This window comes from Rhamphochromis sp. 'chilingali', assembly GCF_963969265.1.
Source record: "Rhamphochromis sp. 'chilingali' genome assembly, chromosome: 15".
Taxonomy (NCBI): Eukaryota; Metazoa; Chordata; class Actinopteri; order Cichliformes; family Cichlidae; genus Rhamphochromis; species Rhamphochromis sp. 'chilingali'.
The window spans coordinates 10,672,996-10,685,544 of record NC_137942.1 but is presented as its reverse complement, the minus strand read 5'-3'; the positions used below and the strand labels follow the sequence as shown (position 1 = coordinate 10,685,544).

The 12,549-nt window shown below is 35.4% G+C and overlaps 3 protein-coding genes across 3 annotated transcripts; 1 reads left to right on the top strand and 2 right to left on the bottom strand.

Moving 5' to 3' along the window:
* Positions 1 to 1,557: 1,557 nt before the first annotated feature.
* LOC308411369 (hemoglobin embryonic subunit alpha-like) lies at positions 1,558 to 7,106 on the top strand (the record flags this gene model as incomplete). The annotated part of the gene is made up of 5 exons (XM_080905250.1): positions 1,558 to 1,764; positions 2,074 to 2,199; positions 6,213 to 6,364; positions 6,470 to 6,677; positions 6,914 to 7,106. The coding sequence occupies 5 exons, from the start codon at positions 1,558 to 1,560 to the stop codon at positions 7,040 to 7,042; spliced, it is 822 nt and encodes a 273-aa protein (XP_080761376.1). The 3' UTR covers positions 7,043 to 7,106.
* Positions 3,932 to 4,737, bottom strand: LOC308412168 (hemoglobin subunit beta-like). Its single transcript, XM_080906321.1, has 3 exons — positions 4,581 to 4,737; positions 4,245 to 4,467; positions 3,932 to 4,147 (listed from the first exon to the last, which is right to left on the bottom strand). Exons 1-3 carry the CDS (start codon positions 4,670 to 4,672, stop codon positions 4,019 to 4,021), a joined length of 444 nt encoding a protein of 147 aa, XP_080762447.1. The 5' UTR covers positions 4,673 to 4,737; the 3' UTR covers positions 3,932 to 4,018.
* Positions 7,107 to 9,095: 1,989 nt separating the features above from the next.
* Positions 9,096 to 9,934, bottom strand: LOC308412166 (hemoglobin subunit beta-like). Its single transcript, XM_080906317.1, has 3 exons — positions 9,780 to 9,934; positions 9,398 to 9,620; positions 9,096 to 9,312 (listed from the first exon to the last, which is right to left on the bottom strand). Exons 1-3 carry the CDS (start codon positions 9,869 to 9,871, stop codon positions 9,184 to 9,186), a joined length of 444 nt encoding a protein of 147 aa, XP_080762443.1. The 5' UTR covers positions 9,872 to 9,934; the 3' UTR covers positions 9,096 to 9,183.
* Between the last annotated feature and the right edge of the window lie 2,615 nt (positions 9,935 to 12,549).

Here is a 12,549-nt window from a genome sequence, read left to right as displayed (position 1 = left end):
AAAGGTCTGTTTCGCTCCACCCAAAGATATGCAGTTGGGTGGAGTAGGACAGTAGGGTGGATAAACCGAGTTACATGTAACGCTTTGTACTTCTTTGTTCGTGTAACTTGAAAATCAGTCAAGAGAAAACAAGCTTTCCAGTGTAAGTCTTCGTCACATTTGTGCCAGCTTAGTTAATTAGTTTCATTATTCATAAACGTTTTCGTTACCTGATGTTTTCAGTATTACAGTTTTAAAAAATCATTTTAATGTTAGGGAATCACACAGAGCTACATTTTTAAGTTCGGGAAATTCAGAATATCATAAGAAAGAACACCTTCTGAATCGAGCTGACTCACAGACCAAATCCCAGTCTCATTTAACAGATCTGCAGACGTTTTTTTAATTAGCTTAATTAACTGTAAGTAAACATAAATAAAGAATTGTTTAAAGATAAGGTGAGATTAAAAAAACCCCCAGAAGATTCCACTGCGCTGGAGAGATAGCATTTTGGTTTTTATTGAAACTTTTTTGGTCTCATTTTTCCATACTTCTATATCTCTTCCGCTAATTTTAGGTTGATTTTGGCAGAGTTATCATGCCCTGTGCTCACATGGGAACCTAGAAATCAACTTTCCTTCCTGAGGCTAACGGCTCAGTGTGCACCCACCTGTTGAACATCAGATATGTTTCAGTAAGGTGTTGGCTGCTAAGATATAACGTCATCATGTACAAGTCATCATGTTGGTAACTGACAGCCTTGCAAAATCTAGAACTTGAATCAGTATTTCTAGTCCTCTACATGTTTAATTTTGGTTTTTCAGTACTAAGCTGTATGCTACGTAATTTTTATAATATGTTCTTGTATAATAATAATAATAATAATTATTATTATTATTATTATTATTGTTATTGTTATTATTATTATTATTATTATTATTGTTGTTGTTGTTGTTGTTGTTGTTGTTGTTGTTGTTGTTGTTGTTGTTGTTGTTGTTGTTGTTGTTATAAATTTAAAATGTCCATTTTACTGCTTTGACTTATTTCAGCACCACATTAATATGAACAGCAACAGACTCAAAGACAACAATCACTGTCACTGGAAATCTATGTTTTGGGTTTTAAAACTGCAAACTTTTAGTATTCAGTTGGATTAATTGAATTAATTTATTAAATAAATGAATAAATAAACACTGCCTTGAGACTGGCTTACGGACTGGTCTTCAGAGCCACCATCGCAATTTTATCTTGCGTTTATCTCGAGCAGAACCTTGTGGTCATATCTCTGAGGTGGCCCGGGTGTGTCCATTGCTTGTTTCATGTATAAAAGCCCCCGTAGTTTGAGCTGATCAGGAAAAGCGAAAAACAAAACAAAAACAGGCAACATGACATCCCTTTCCGAAAAGGACAAGAACATAGTCCAAACTTTCTGGGCTAAAGTGGCTGGCAGGGAGGAGGACATCGGTTGTGATGCTGTCTCCAGGTAAATATGCCTTATGATATACAACCTATGACCCCAACTGGACAGACCCTCTGCTGCATTTTTTACCTACTATTTACTTAACCTACATTTTACCTATGCTGACAGTGTACCCCCAGACCAAGACTTACTTCTCCCACTGGAAGGACCTGAGTCCCGGTTCTGACCCGGTGAGGAAGCACGGAGCAACCGTGATGGCTGCAGTTACTGATGCTGTCAGCAAAATTGATGATCTGATCGGAGCTCTTCTGAGCCTCAGTGAGCTGCACGCCTTCACTCTGAGAGTGGACCCTGCAAACTTCAAGGTACTTATTTATTAAATCATAGCAGTGAAACTTTTTAGTGTTTTGCTGTGAAGGTTTGGACCTAAATAAAACAGATCACAACTTTTGTGCATTTTCGTATTAATATAAAAATAATTTAATAGATTTAATATTTTTTTGTCTTTAGACATCCCAAGTTTTTCTTCCCAAATCACTATTCTCAAGCATATCTATTTTCTGTCTAAATTACACTTAACCCAGACTGTGCGGTTCAATCGTACAAAAAAAAATGTTTGCAGAATATTACAGCAATTAAATGTGACTTTAAATGTGGCTATCATGTTTTCACAGGTTCTCTCTCACAACCTCCTTGTGGTCCTGTCCACCACATTCCCCAACGACTTCACCCCCGAGGTCCACGTGGCTATTGACAAGTTCCTGACTGCGGTGGCGCTTGCCCTGTCTGAAAAGTACCGATAAATTGCACTCTGACGGTCAACAACATGGGCTTGGATACTCCCAAACTGATTTTTAATGTAAAAACAAATAAATAAATCTAATACAGTACTGCTGTTATCTGTGTGGTGAAGTGAATTTATTTAAAGTTGATATCAACTTTCAATTTGGTGGCAAATCTAAAAAATAAAAACAATATACGTGTAATAAAGGAGGGCTGAGATGAAAGGCCAACAAAATGTGCCAGAATTTATTAAAAGTCAAGATGAGTGACCAATAAGCTTTCAGCTGGCCACTAAATAAAACTTAATGTGCAAACACAGAAAGAGTGTTCAAAGTAATAGCCTACCTTTCTAACCATTAAATGCGAGCTGCCACAGAGTAACGATTTTATTTGTTTCTACAGCTATAATGTTGTGCAATAAAAGTAACATCGCTATAACTTTATTGCAGGCTATAGGAGGCTGCCGATGTTTTGCAGATCCCAGCACAAATTAATATTCTGACGATTATATTTTTTAAAATAATATCAACATTAATTCTATTCATTCTATAAAATAGCTTTTTAGATGCCTGTATATATATTGTTGCTGCAGCAATTATGCTTTAAAATAACATGGAAAATCCAATCCAAGATAAACCCAGAACACAACACAGCAGCACATGCTGTAGTTTGCTGAGAACATCTTTATTATTGTTTATGATTCCTTTATAATTGTCCAGAGCAATGCAATAACCAACAAAATTTGTAAAGCAAAGAAAAAAATGTGTACGTTCAAATGATTTATAAAACCAAACGCTGCAAACTTTATTTTCATTATAACCATGGCCAGGGTCACATGCTCTTATTAGTAATTGACAGTTTATTTGACCTCGATCAGTTACAGCACAATCTGATTTACTAGAAGTTATGCCTTTAAAAAAAACACCCCAGAAGAAGATAGTAGTGATGTGGGATAATGCAGAATAAGGTATCGATCTGATACCAAGTAAATAAAGGCCCAGTTTTGCCCATACCAATACTGATACTGATACTTTAAATCTATATAGGCAGTTTATGTAGGGGAGAGCAGTGTATCAGGATTTATGACATGAGTCATGTCATACAGTTTACGAATTCTTAACACATTTTTAATGTCGTTCTACACTAATGAGTCGACACAACTTATCTCACAAAGTTCAGTGGGCTACATACTGAATTTAGAGAATACAAACAAATTATCAACCCTATTGCACTGCAATCGATCCAATACCATGGTTGTTATGGATACCATCAACTAGAAGACACAATGGTGTTTTCCTTTTACAAGTATCACCTTGCTCACATTTGTCTGTGTGTGTTTGTGTTTGGATGTAGTTGTATTTCGTTTGTACATCAGCTGTCTCACAGAACAGTATAAAAGAACAGTGTGTAGGCCTATATATTTTTCTATATATGAACAAAGCTTACAAGACTCTCAAAGAGTTACTTTTATTTACTAATATGACCATATATTCTGAAAAAAGGGGAAATAAAATGAACAACTTGAGGTATATGCTTCATATATCGCATTTATTATCAGCATTTTGAGTCACACTTTAAAAACAGTCCTCTGTAGCTCTCTAGTAGTACTGTTTTCTGAGGGAGGACACCATTTAAAAATTAAAAGAATAGGCTCATTTATAGGTTGCACTACAAGATACACCCACCATTTAACTCTTCTGCTACACCCTGATATAATTACAAATGTTGGAAAAGGAAAAAACAACAAAGTGAAGAATATGCCCATTGTTTTATTTATTTAAGCCTCCTTAAGACATGATTAAAAAAACTGAGTATGTGACGGTCCTCTGCAGCTCTCTAGTAGTACTGCTTTCTGAGGGAGGACACCACCACTGCCAGGAACTTCTGAAAAGCTGCGTGTACCTCAGGAGTGAAGGCTTTACTCAGCTGGGAAGCAACCACAATGGTCAGGCAGTGACCCAGGAGCTGTAACACAACACAACATGCATGAGATATCATGAACATGCTAAATAAATACATAAATATCAATAGAAGCCAGTACCATCAGTTCAGCATTGCCTACCATGAAATTGTCAGGGTCCACCTGCAGTTTCTCAGAGTGCAGCGCGCTCAGCTCTGCATATGTGGCCTTGATGTTGTTCATGTCCTTCACGGCTTTTTCCAGAGCTTCCATGATGACTTTTCCATGAGACGCAACCCTTGGATTTGATGTGATGGCAGCAGCATTGTAGAGGTTTCCAAATCCACCGAAATACCTCTGAGTCCAGGGGTAGACAATCAGACACCTGCGGAAACAGAAAATTTTAAATAGCTCACAATTACTAAAGAAGAGTCATATATAGAGTCATATAATCTTGCACATTCTTTAAGGGAGTGAATATCAGAAACATGGTCATACCTGGAAAAAGCTGCTTGCCCAACGACCGCATAGTCGATCTTGGAGAAAATGTCCTGGATCGTGGTGCGCTCAAAGTCTGTCCACACAACCATTTTGCTTTGTTGAGTTTTTCACTTGTCCTGTTAGTCAGCAGGTCACGGCGTGCAGCTTTTAAAGGTCTGTTTCGCTCCACCCACAGATATGCAGTTGGGTGGAGTTAGACAGTGGGATGTGCCAGTGTGGGGTTTGGCAGGACTATATTCACTTCACCATCAAACTGAATCAAAGAAAATGATTCAGTTTTTTCATTATCATTGAATCATAAATTAAATTCTAAATTATTTTCATTCGTCACTCTCAAAATCTGCGAATTTAGCCTCTGACCACTCAGATAGCTAATTGTGTCTACTCAGGTATACATGTGAGCCTCATTAGCTTTTATTATTTTATGTCCTGTTTTTTACATTTCACTGCAATGAAGGATCACCTCTGTCTAAACAGGAAATCTCAACTTTTGAGCTCTTTTGTGAACAAAAAAAGAAAAAAGTAAAAATAAACCCACAGATATCCAGGAAACATTTACTGCTCTCAGGGTGGATCCACCTGTTGGAAGTTTAGATAAGGCAGAAACAAACGTCATCCTCAAACCTTAGTCATCGTAAGTTTTAACTGCCTGAACAAACGGCAGTTAACTGCAGAATTTCAATTTGGAGTAATGACTCCTTGGCAATCTACATGTCTATATTTAAATCATAAATTTGAAGTGAAATTACATCAAATTTTGCTTGAATGAATTAGACCACCATCCAAATCTGGGTCCAAAATCTCCTGTGTAAAAAGCAAAATAAGAATGTTTAATCCACTGTTAAGATTGCAGCTGTCAAAATATAAAAAATTAGCTCATGCTTGAAAAGAAAATGCCTTGTTATAAAAATCCTCTGATATCATTAATTAATTGTTTTCCATTCTGATATCTGTTTGCAACATAAATAAATACGGGATTCACTAATGTCTCACCTTAAAAACTGAACTGTCTATCAAAGTTGATTATTTTAGATGATAAACAATTATTTTAATAAACAGTCAAAGTTAAAAATACAGTTTTCATTTGTTAATGTAACCCATGAGCCAAAAACATTGCAATTTTAGGTATTTATGAAAAAGTATTATATTTCATGATTTTCTATTTTATTTTTAAAATATGTACACACACACACGCACACACTCACACACACAGATATACATATTTAGTATACACATTCAGTAATGCGCAAATACTCTTATATTGTACATATATTTATTCGTATAATTGTCAGATTTACCCGCTCTTATATTTTGCTTGTTATTATGTTATTGTATTTTTGCTTGTGAAGCTCGCACGCAAGAATTTCACTCGCATGTACTGTACCAGTGTACCTGCACATGTGATGTGACAATAAAACTGATTTGATTTTGTTGTCTAGAAATACATTTTCCTTTTCCACTCTTTGGTTTAGTTTTATTTCTTTATTGTGTGCACTAACTTTATAGGTGAACACCATTTAAAACTCTTTTTCTTCAGTAGTTTTCAAAGCTATGTTGGGCCTGTCCAAGAGCCTGTTGCTATCTCTGAGGTGTGTCGGGTGTGTCCGTTTACTGTTCTACATATAAAAGCCTAAAGCTTTTCTGGTGGTCAAGACAACTTCAAACGAAAAGTCAACAGGCAAGATGACCAGTCTTTCTGCTAAGGACAAGGACACAGTCAAAGCCTTTTGGGCTAAGGTGGCTGGAAAGGAGGAACAAATCGGCTGTGATGCTGTCTCCAGGTAAATATGGATTATGACTTATAATCTGGACCCAAATGGACTGCTTTAACGTGCTCCTTTTTTTAAAATATATGTACTGTTAACTCACCTTACATTTTTATCCAGGATGCTGACAGTGTACCCTCAGACCAAGACTTACTTCTCCCACTGGAAGGACCTGCGCCCCAGCTCTGCCCCGGTGAAGAAGCACGGAGCAACCGTGATGACTGCAGTTACTGATGCTGTCAGCAAAATTGATGATCTCACCGGTGGTCTTCTCAGCCTCAGTGAGCTGCACGCCTTCACTCTGAGAGTGGACCCTGCTAACTTCAAGGTACTGACATACAATAAATTCTGAAAGTGGTCCTGATTTCGTTGTGTTTTTTTTCATGAAGGTTTAGTTGCAGTTTCTTTGTTTCTAAGCTTAATGTACATTTAATGTTTAACTTCTTGTAGCAGTACTGAATACTGAATCGCAGTATTCAAATAAACAGAAATAAATAACCCTGGCATGCATTTTCTAACAGCATGGCGTTTTTTAAAAAAAATGTGATCTTCATCTTTTCACAGGTTCTTGCTCACAACCTCCTCGTGGTCCTGGCCACCGTGTTTCCCAACGATTTCACTCCTGAGGTCCACGTGGCGATGGACAAGTTCCTGGCTGCTGTGGCTCATGCATTGTCTGAGAAATACCGTTAAAGTGTACACATGAGCAGATGTCTCAATTTGAATAATGAAACATAATAATAAAATAAAAATCAAACTGTTGTGATTATTTTTATATTCTTCTTGTGTTTGCAAACAATAAGTTAAAAGGATTTAAAAGCTTTCTATTTCAGGTCAACAACACATTGGCCCACATCTACATCCATTTTTTTAAGAGATGTAGACTGACCCTAACCTTTGATATGATTATAAATACTTGGCTGTTTGTAGGGGGGTAATAAGAAGACTTTGCAAAAATGTAGTACAACTTGACAAAAGCCAAGCAGGAGTTTTCCTTGTTGTTTAGTTCTTCCCCTAAGCTTATAACACATCTGAAGCTACATACATAGCATAGAGAAGTCCATTGAAAACCTGAAGTAAAATCAAGATCTGAATTCAGAGCAGTTGGGACACTTTTACTTGACTTTCAAATTCTGCATTGGTTTCTCTTTTCTATAGTCATTTATAGCGATTTAAATAATAACTATTATGACAAAAGTCACCTCAATGCGCTTTATATTGTACAGTAAACACATTGAACATAGGAACACAAGACCTCTTCAGAATAAAAGAAGAAACATAATTAGACGCAGACATGACAACAAGAACTTGACAACACAAGACACGCAGACATGAAACACATGAAGGGCAAGGGAGACTTAATACAGGGGTTGAAGACACAAAGGGGAATCTAATAAAAAAAAAAGTCTATAATGGCAACCTAGGCATAATAGAAATGAACACGGGGAGAACATGCAGACACACAAAGAAAGGCTCCAGCTAGGTGGCGGAATCAAATTCAGGACCGTCTTGCGAGGCAACAGCGCTAATCACCGCACCACTGCGCTGCCATTGATGCATGACTGTTATCTGTTAACTGGCCAATTACTGAAATTAATAAAGAAATATGATTTAGTCACAGAAACACTGGACACTAAGTTATTTCCATTAGATAAAACAATAATTTTCAAACAAAACAAAACATTAACCCATTTTCTCTGTGGTAGAAAAAAGCTTTTGTGACTAAATAGGTAGATCGAGCCCAGAAACAAAGACCAAAGGAGACCTTCATAAAATTTGGAATAAAGATACAGTTTTTATTGTTGCCACTATACACACTGTATTGTGAATGAAACCATCAATATGTGATTGAAATCCAGACTTTCAGCTTTAATTCAAGGGTTTTCACAAAAATTTTACATTCTTTCAAATACTTTCTGCCAAAGCCTAATTTGACTTTCTTGGTCTTCAGTGTAATCAGTGGTTTGGACCTTGGTGCAAACTCAGCAAACTCAGTATCTCTTGATTGCGACTTTGACAACTCCTCAAGAGTGTTAGATGTTGTAAGTTTTATTTTCCTCACCACAGAAATAATTTTTGTCAGCATGCACTTGTATTTCATTGCGTTTAAGGTTGTTTGGTGTGGCTGCTTATTAGTCAATTGTCCTATAATTTTTCAAGTTCTCAAACTGGGGACTTTGTATAAAAATTACTTTAATTCTAAAACAGTTCATGAAACATTTTTGTAAAACCTCTTGATTTAGAGCTGAAAGCAAGCACTTCAATCACATGTTGACTGATTGATTTACAACCCACTGTGGTTATGTATGGAAGCAAATCCACAAAAACTGGGTTCTTGTCCTGAACATTATGTGCATGCATTTGGTTGCATGGTTTTTAATGCTCTTATTGTTATATCAGCCTGCACCACATACTTTGCTGTGTTTAGTCGTCACATTTGTTTTTACAAGCTGTGAGTTCAATGGATTCATTTTACATTATAATTTTTGAGCGGGATCATAACATTGAGTGTGCTTCCATTTTACTTGATGCACCATATAATATCTAGGTGGTTGTTGCATGACTTTTATATGTATCATTTCGCTTTTGATATTGAAATTTATTTTGCTAATAAGGTAGATATAAACTTTTACATTTTGGTGATTTAACACTAAAATTAGTAAACTGTTGGGGGTTTTTAAGTTTAACTTATCATTACAGACAGTTTATTTTAATCATAAACAAAGTGAAAAAGAAAACAGGGAAATTTCTGAAGTTGCTTAATATTTTATTTTGTTTAAAGCTCATTGAGACAAGGGTTTAAAACAGAGCATGTGACGGGCCTCTGCAGCTCTCTAGTAGTACTGTCTTCTGAGGGAGGACACCACCACTGCCAGGAACTTCTGGAAAGCTGCATGGACCTCAGCAGTGAAGTTTTTACGCAATTGAGAAGCAACCACAATGGTCAAGCAGTCACCCAGGAGCTGTAACACAACAAAACATGCTTTAGCAATCTTCAACTCGCACACACATAACAATGAAAATCAGTACCATTAATTCAATACATACCATGAAATTGTCAGGGTCCACCTGCAGTTTCTCAGAGTGCAGCGCGCTCAGCTCTGCATATGTGGCCTTGATGTTGTCCATGTCCTTCACTGCTTTTTCCAGAGCTTCCATGATGACTTTTCCATGAGACGCAACCCTTGGATTTGATGTGATGGCAGCAGCATTGTAGAGGTTTCCAAATCCACCGAAATACCTCTGAGTCCAGGGATAGACAATCAAACACCTGAGGGAATATATAAATAACCGATTTGCTCTTAGTTCTAAAAGAAAAAATTACATTGTGTAATGCAAAAAATATGCCAGCTTTTTTCATTGCACATAAAGATGCTATTCAATTAACCCCAATTTCTTTATGTTAATATAAACACAAACAATGTTTCACCTGGAAAAAGCTGCTTGTCCAACGACCGCATAGTCAATCTTGGAGAAGATGTCCTTGATCGTGGTGCGCTCAAAGTCTGTCCACACAACCATTTTGTCTTGTTGAGTTTTTCACTTGTCCTGTTGGTCAGCAGGTCACCAAGTGCAGCTTTTAAAGGTCTGTTTCACTCCACCCAAAGATATGAAATTGGGTGGGGTTGGAGAGTGGGAGTTGACTAAACTGGTTCAGTTTAACGATTCTGAGTTCAGCTTTAATAAACCATCAAAATGAATCAAAAATTAGTTTGAAACTTTTATTATGGACAAATTCAATCCATATTTGGATAATTGATCAAGGATCTAATTAACAATTATCTTTGTTTCTCCTTTTAATTGGTTTTGATGGTTGAAAATTTTCACTGTTAGAATTACCAAAATTACTGTGACTGGTAAGATAAGCTTTAGTCATACAGAATACATAAATTTGCTGTAGCTGTGTAAGTCTTTAATGTATGAACAATATATTTATATATTTAGATAATAATTCTCCAACACATGGTACCTAATATAGATATAAATGCTTAGGAGCAGTGAGCAGCCAACTCCAGATTGTAAGTCAGTGCAATGGAAAAGAGAACTTTTGGAGAAACTCTGGTATTTAAAGTGTCTGTAAAATTCTAATTTCTTGTTCAAAATTAAAATTGTGTATCAGTCAATCATTTTTCTTGGTATGAAGTGCCCAAATTCAACAGCAAACAGTTTCCAGATCTAAATATCTTTACTGAAGTGCGTAGGCACCGGGCTTTTGGTGCCAGAGCATGTGAAAGAAGTGACATAAAGAAATATATAATCTCAGTTAGAAAAGTAAATCAGTTTTTCTCCTTCAATATTAATTTTACATGTTAAGTATAACAAACATTTTTGTATTTTTAAATAATTAACACAAATACGTAAATACAGAAGCTGTCAGTGTAATGTGTGAGCTTAAATTTTGAAATTAGAGATTTTGTCAGTATTTTAAAGACACCAAAAATACTAAAGCTTAATGGGAGGTCTTCATGGTGTTTAGATCTAGTAAGACAAGAACAATAAGATACACTCATAAAGGAAACGAAGTTCACTACAGAATGTATTGTTGTTTATTTAACTACACATAAGACCAACACTTTTTTTGTTATAGTTATGTTCATAGGCCTTATGAACTCACAACACACTTATTAGTCTGAGCCTCATTAACTTTCATAATTGTATGTTTTCCTTTTCACACTTCACTGAAATGCAGGATCACCTCTATCTAAAGGGGAAATCTCAACTGTAAGCCATGTGTGAGCTCTTCTGTGCTCCCAAAAAACGTTAGATAAACACACAGATTTCCAGGAAACATTTATTGCTCTCAGGGTGGATCCACCTGTTGGAAGTTTAGATAACACAGAAACAAACGTCATCCTCAAACCTTAGTTAACGTAATTGTAAGTGCCTGTACAAATGTTAGTTAACTGCAGTATTCAAATTTTAAATCAGAATCCCTTAGCCGTACAATCCACTGTAAATGTTTATATTTAAATTACGTCTTTGAGTTTAAATGACAAAAGTTTTTAGTGCAGTGTTCAAATTTATTAGATCACCAGCCAATATGAGGTTTGTGCCACAACTGACCTAATTTCTTAAAGCATTTTTTATGTTTCTATAATGGTCAAATCACCAATATGTACAAACACTTAAATTAAAATGTTAATGCCAAAATATAATTATTTTCATTATCCATAAATTTTAAAATGTACAGCTTTACAAAAAAAAGTAAAGCACAATATTATTTCTTGATTGAGATATCAAATTACAGTTACTTACTCGCCTGTTATCCTTTATTTAATCAGGTAAAAGTCTCACCTAAAAAAAACAAAAGGAGAACCCTTTTAAGAGAAACCTGGCCACAAGGACAGTAGAAGTTATAATATAATAAATAATAGATAACAAGTAAAGAAACAAATGGGTCATTCCATCTCAAATCAGCCAACTTTTAGAACATTTCCTGCTCAACCGTCTCCAATTTGGCCAAAAACTGTCCTTTGACCTACTTTCAAATCTTTTTTTGCATGTTGAAATCTACATGTTTGAACATGAATATCTCCAATTAATGTTCAAACATTTACACATAAAAGCCTGAAAATGAAATAAAATAGAATCAGGATCTGCCAGATTTTTGAGACAGAAACAAAAAAAAGTCTGAGTTAGTTGAAATATAAACACAACAAAAAAAGAAATGTCCAGCACTCCTGCAAAGTCTGATATTTGAGTACATATTAATTGAAAACTTCAAATTGCTTAAAAATAACTAGTGATGATTTCTGAAAGATTTGAAGTTAATGTAATACATGTTGTACTCTAATCATAACTTAGTAAAAAAAATTGTTAAATATGTTCTAAAATGTCATTGTTGATAGATTTCATTGAGGGTCGTTCCATCACTAATCTTCACATTTACAGAACCTTTACTGTTAAACCACCTCAAATTTGAATAGAAAAATATTATATGCTTCAAGGTTTGGACATATCATGATTGCTGTACAATCTTAGCTTTATATATAAAATACTTTAAGTTATATATGTTTGTTGTTTCCTTGTATATTTTAACCCAAATTATTGATGGCACTAAGTTTCAGCATGATATGTAACTAGAAAATTTCTTCAAAATATAAAATATTACATGCACATATTTAACAAAATTGTTTTCTCAGTTATAAATTGAGCATTATCTGGAAATTCCAGAATTTTGAGCTTGTGATATTTATTTA

Excerpts from the sequence above, each read along its gene's own strand:
- LOC308412166 (XM_080906317.1), bottom strand. The coding sequence starts at position 9,871 with ATGGTTGTGTGGACAGACTTTGAGCGCACCACGATCAAGGACATCTTC. Across the intron at positions 9,621-9,779 it reads GGACAAGCAGCTTTTTCCAG|GTGTTTGATTGTCTATCCCT; the intron begins GTGAAACATTGT and ends ATATTCCCTCAG. Across the intron at positions 9,313-9,397 it reads TGGACCCTGACAATTTCATG|CTCCTGGGTGACTGCTTGAC; the intron begins GTATGTATTGAA and ends GTTGTGTTACAG.
- LOC308412168 (XM_080906321.1), bottom strand. The coding sequence starts at position 4,672 with ATGGTTGTGTGGACAGACTTTGAGCGCACCACGATCCAGGACATTTTC. Across the intron at positions 4,468-4,580 it reads GGGCAAGCAGCTTTTTCCAG|GTGTCTGATTGTCTACCCCT; the intron begins GTATGACCATGT and ends CTGTTTCCGCAG. Across the intron at positions 4,148-4,244 it reads TGGACCCTGACAATTTCATG|CTCCTGGGTCACTGCCTGAC; the intron begins GTAGGCAATGCT and ends GTTGTGTTACAG.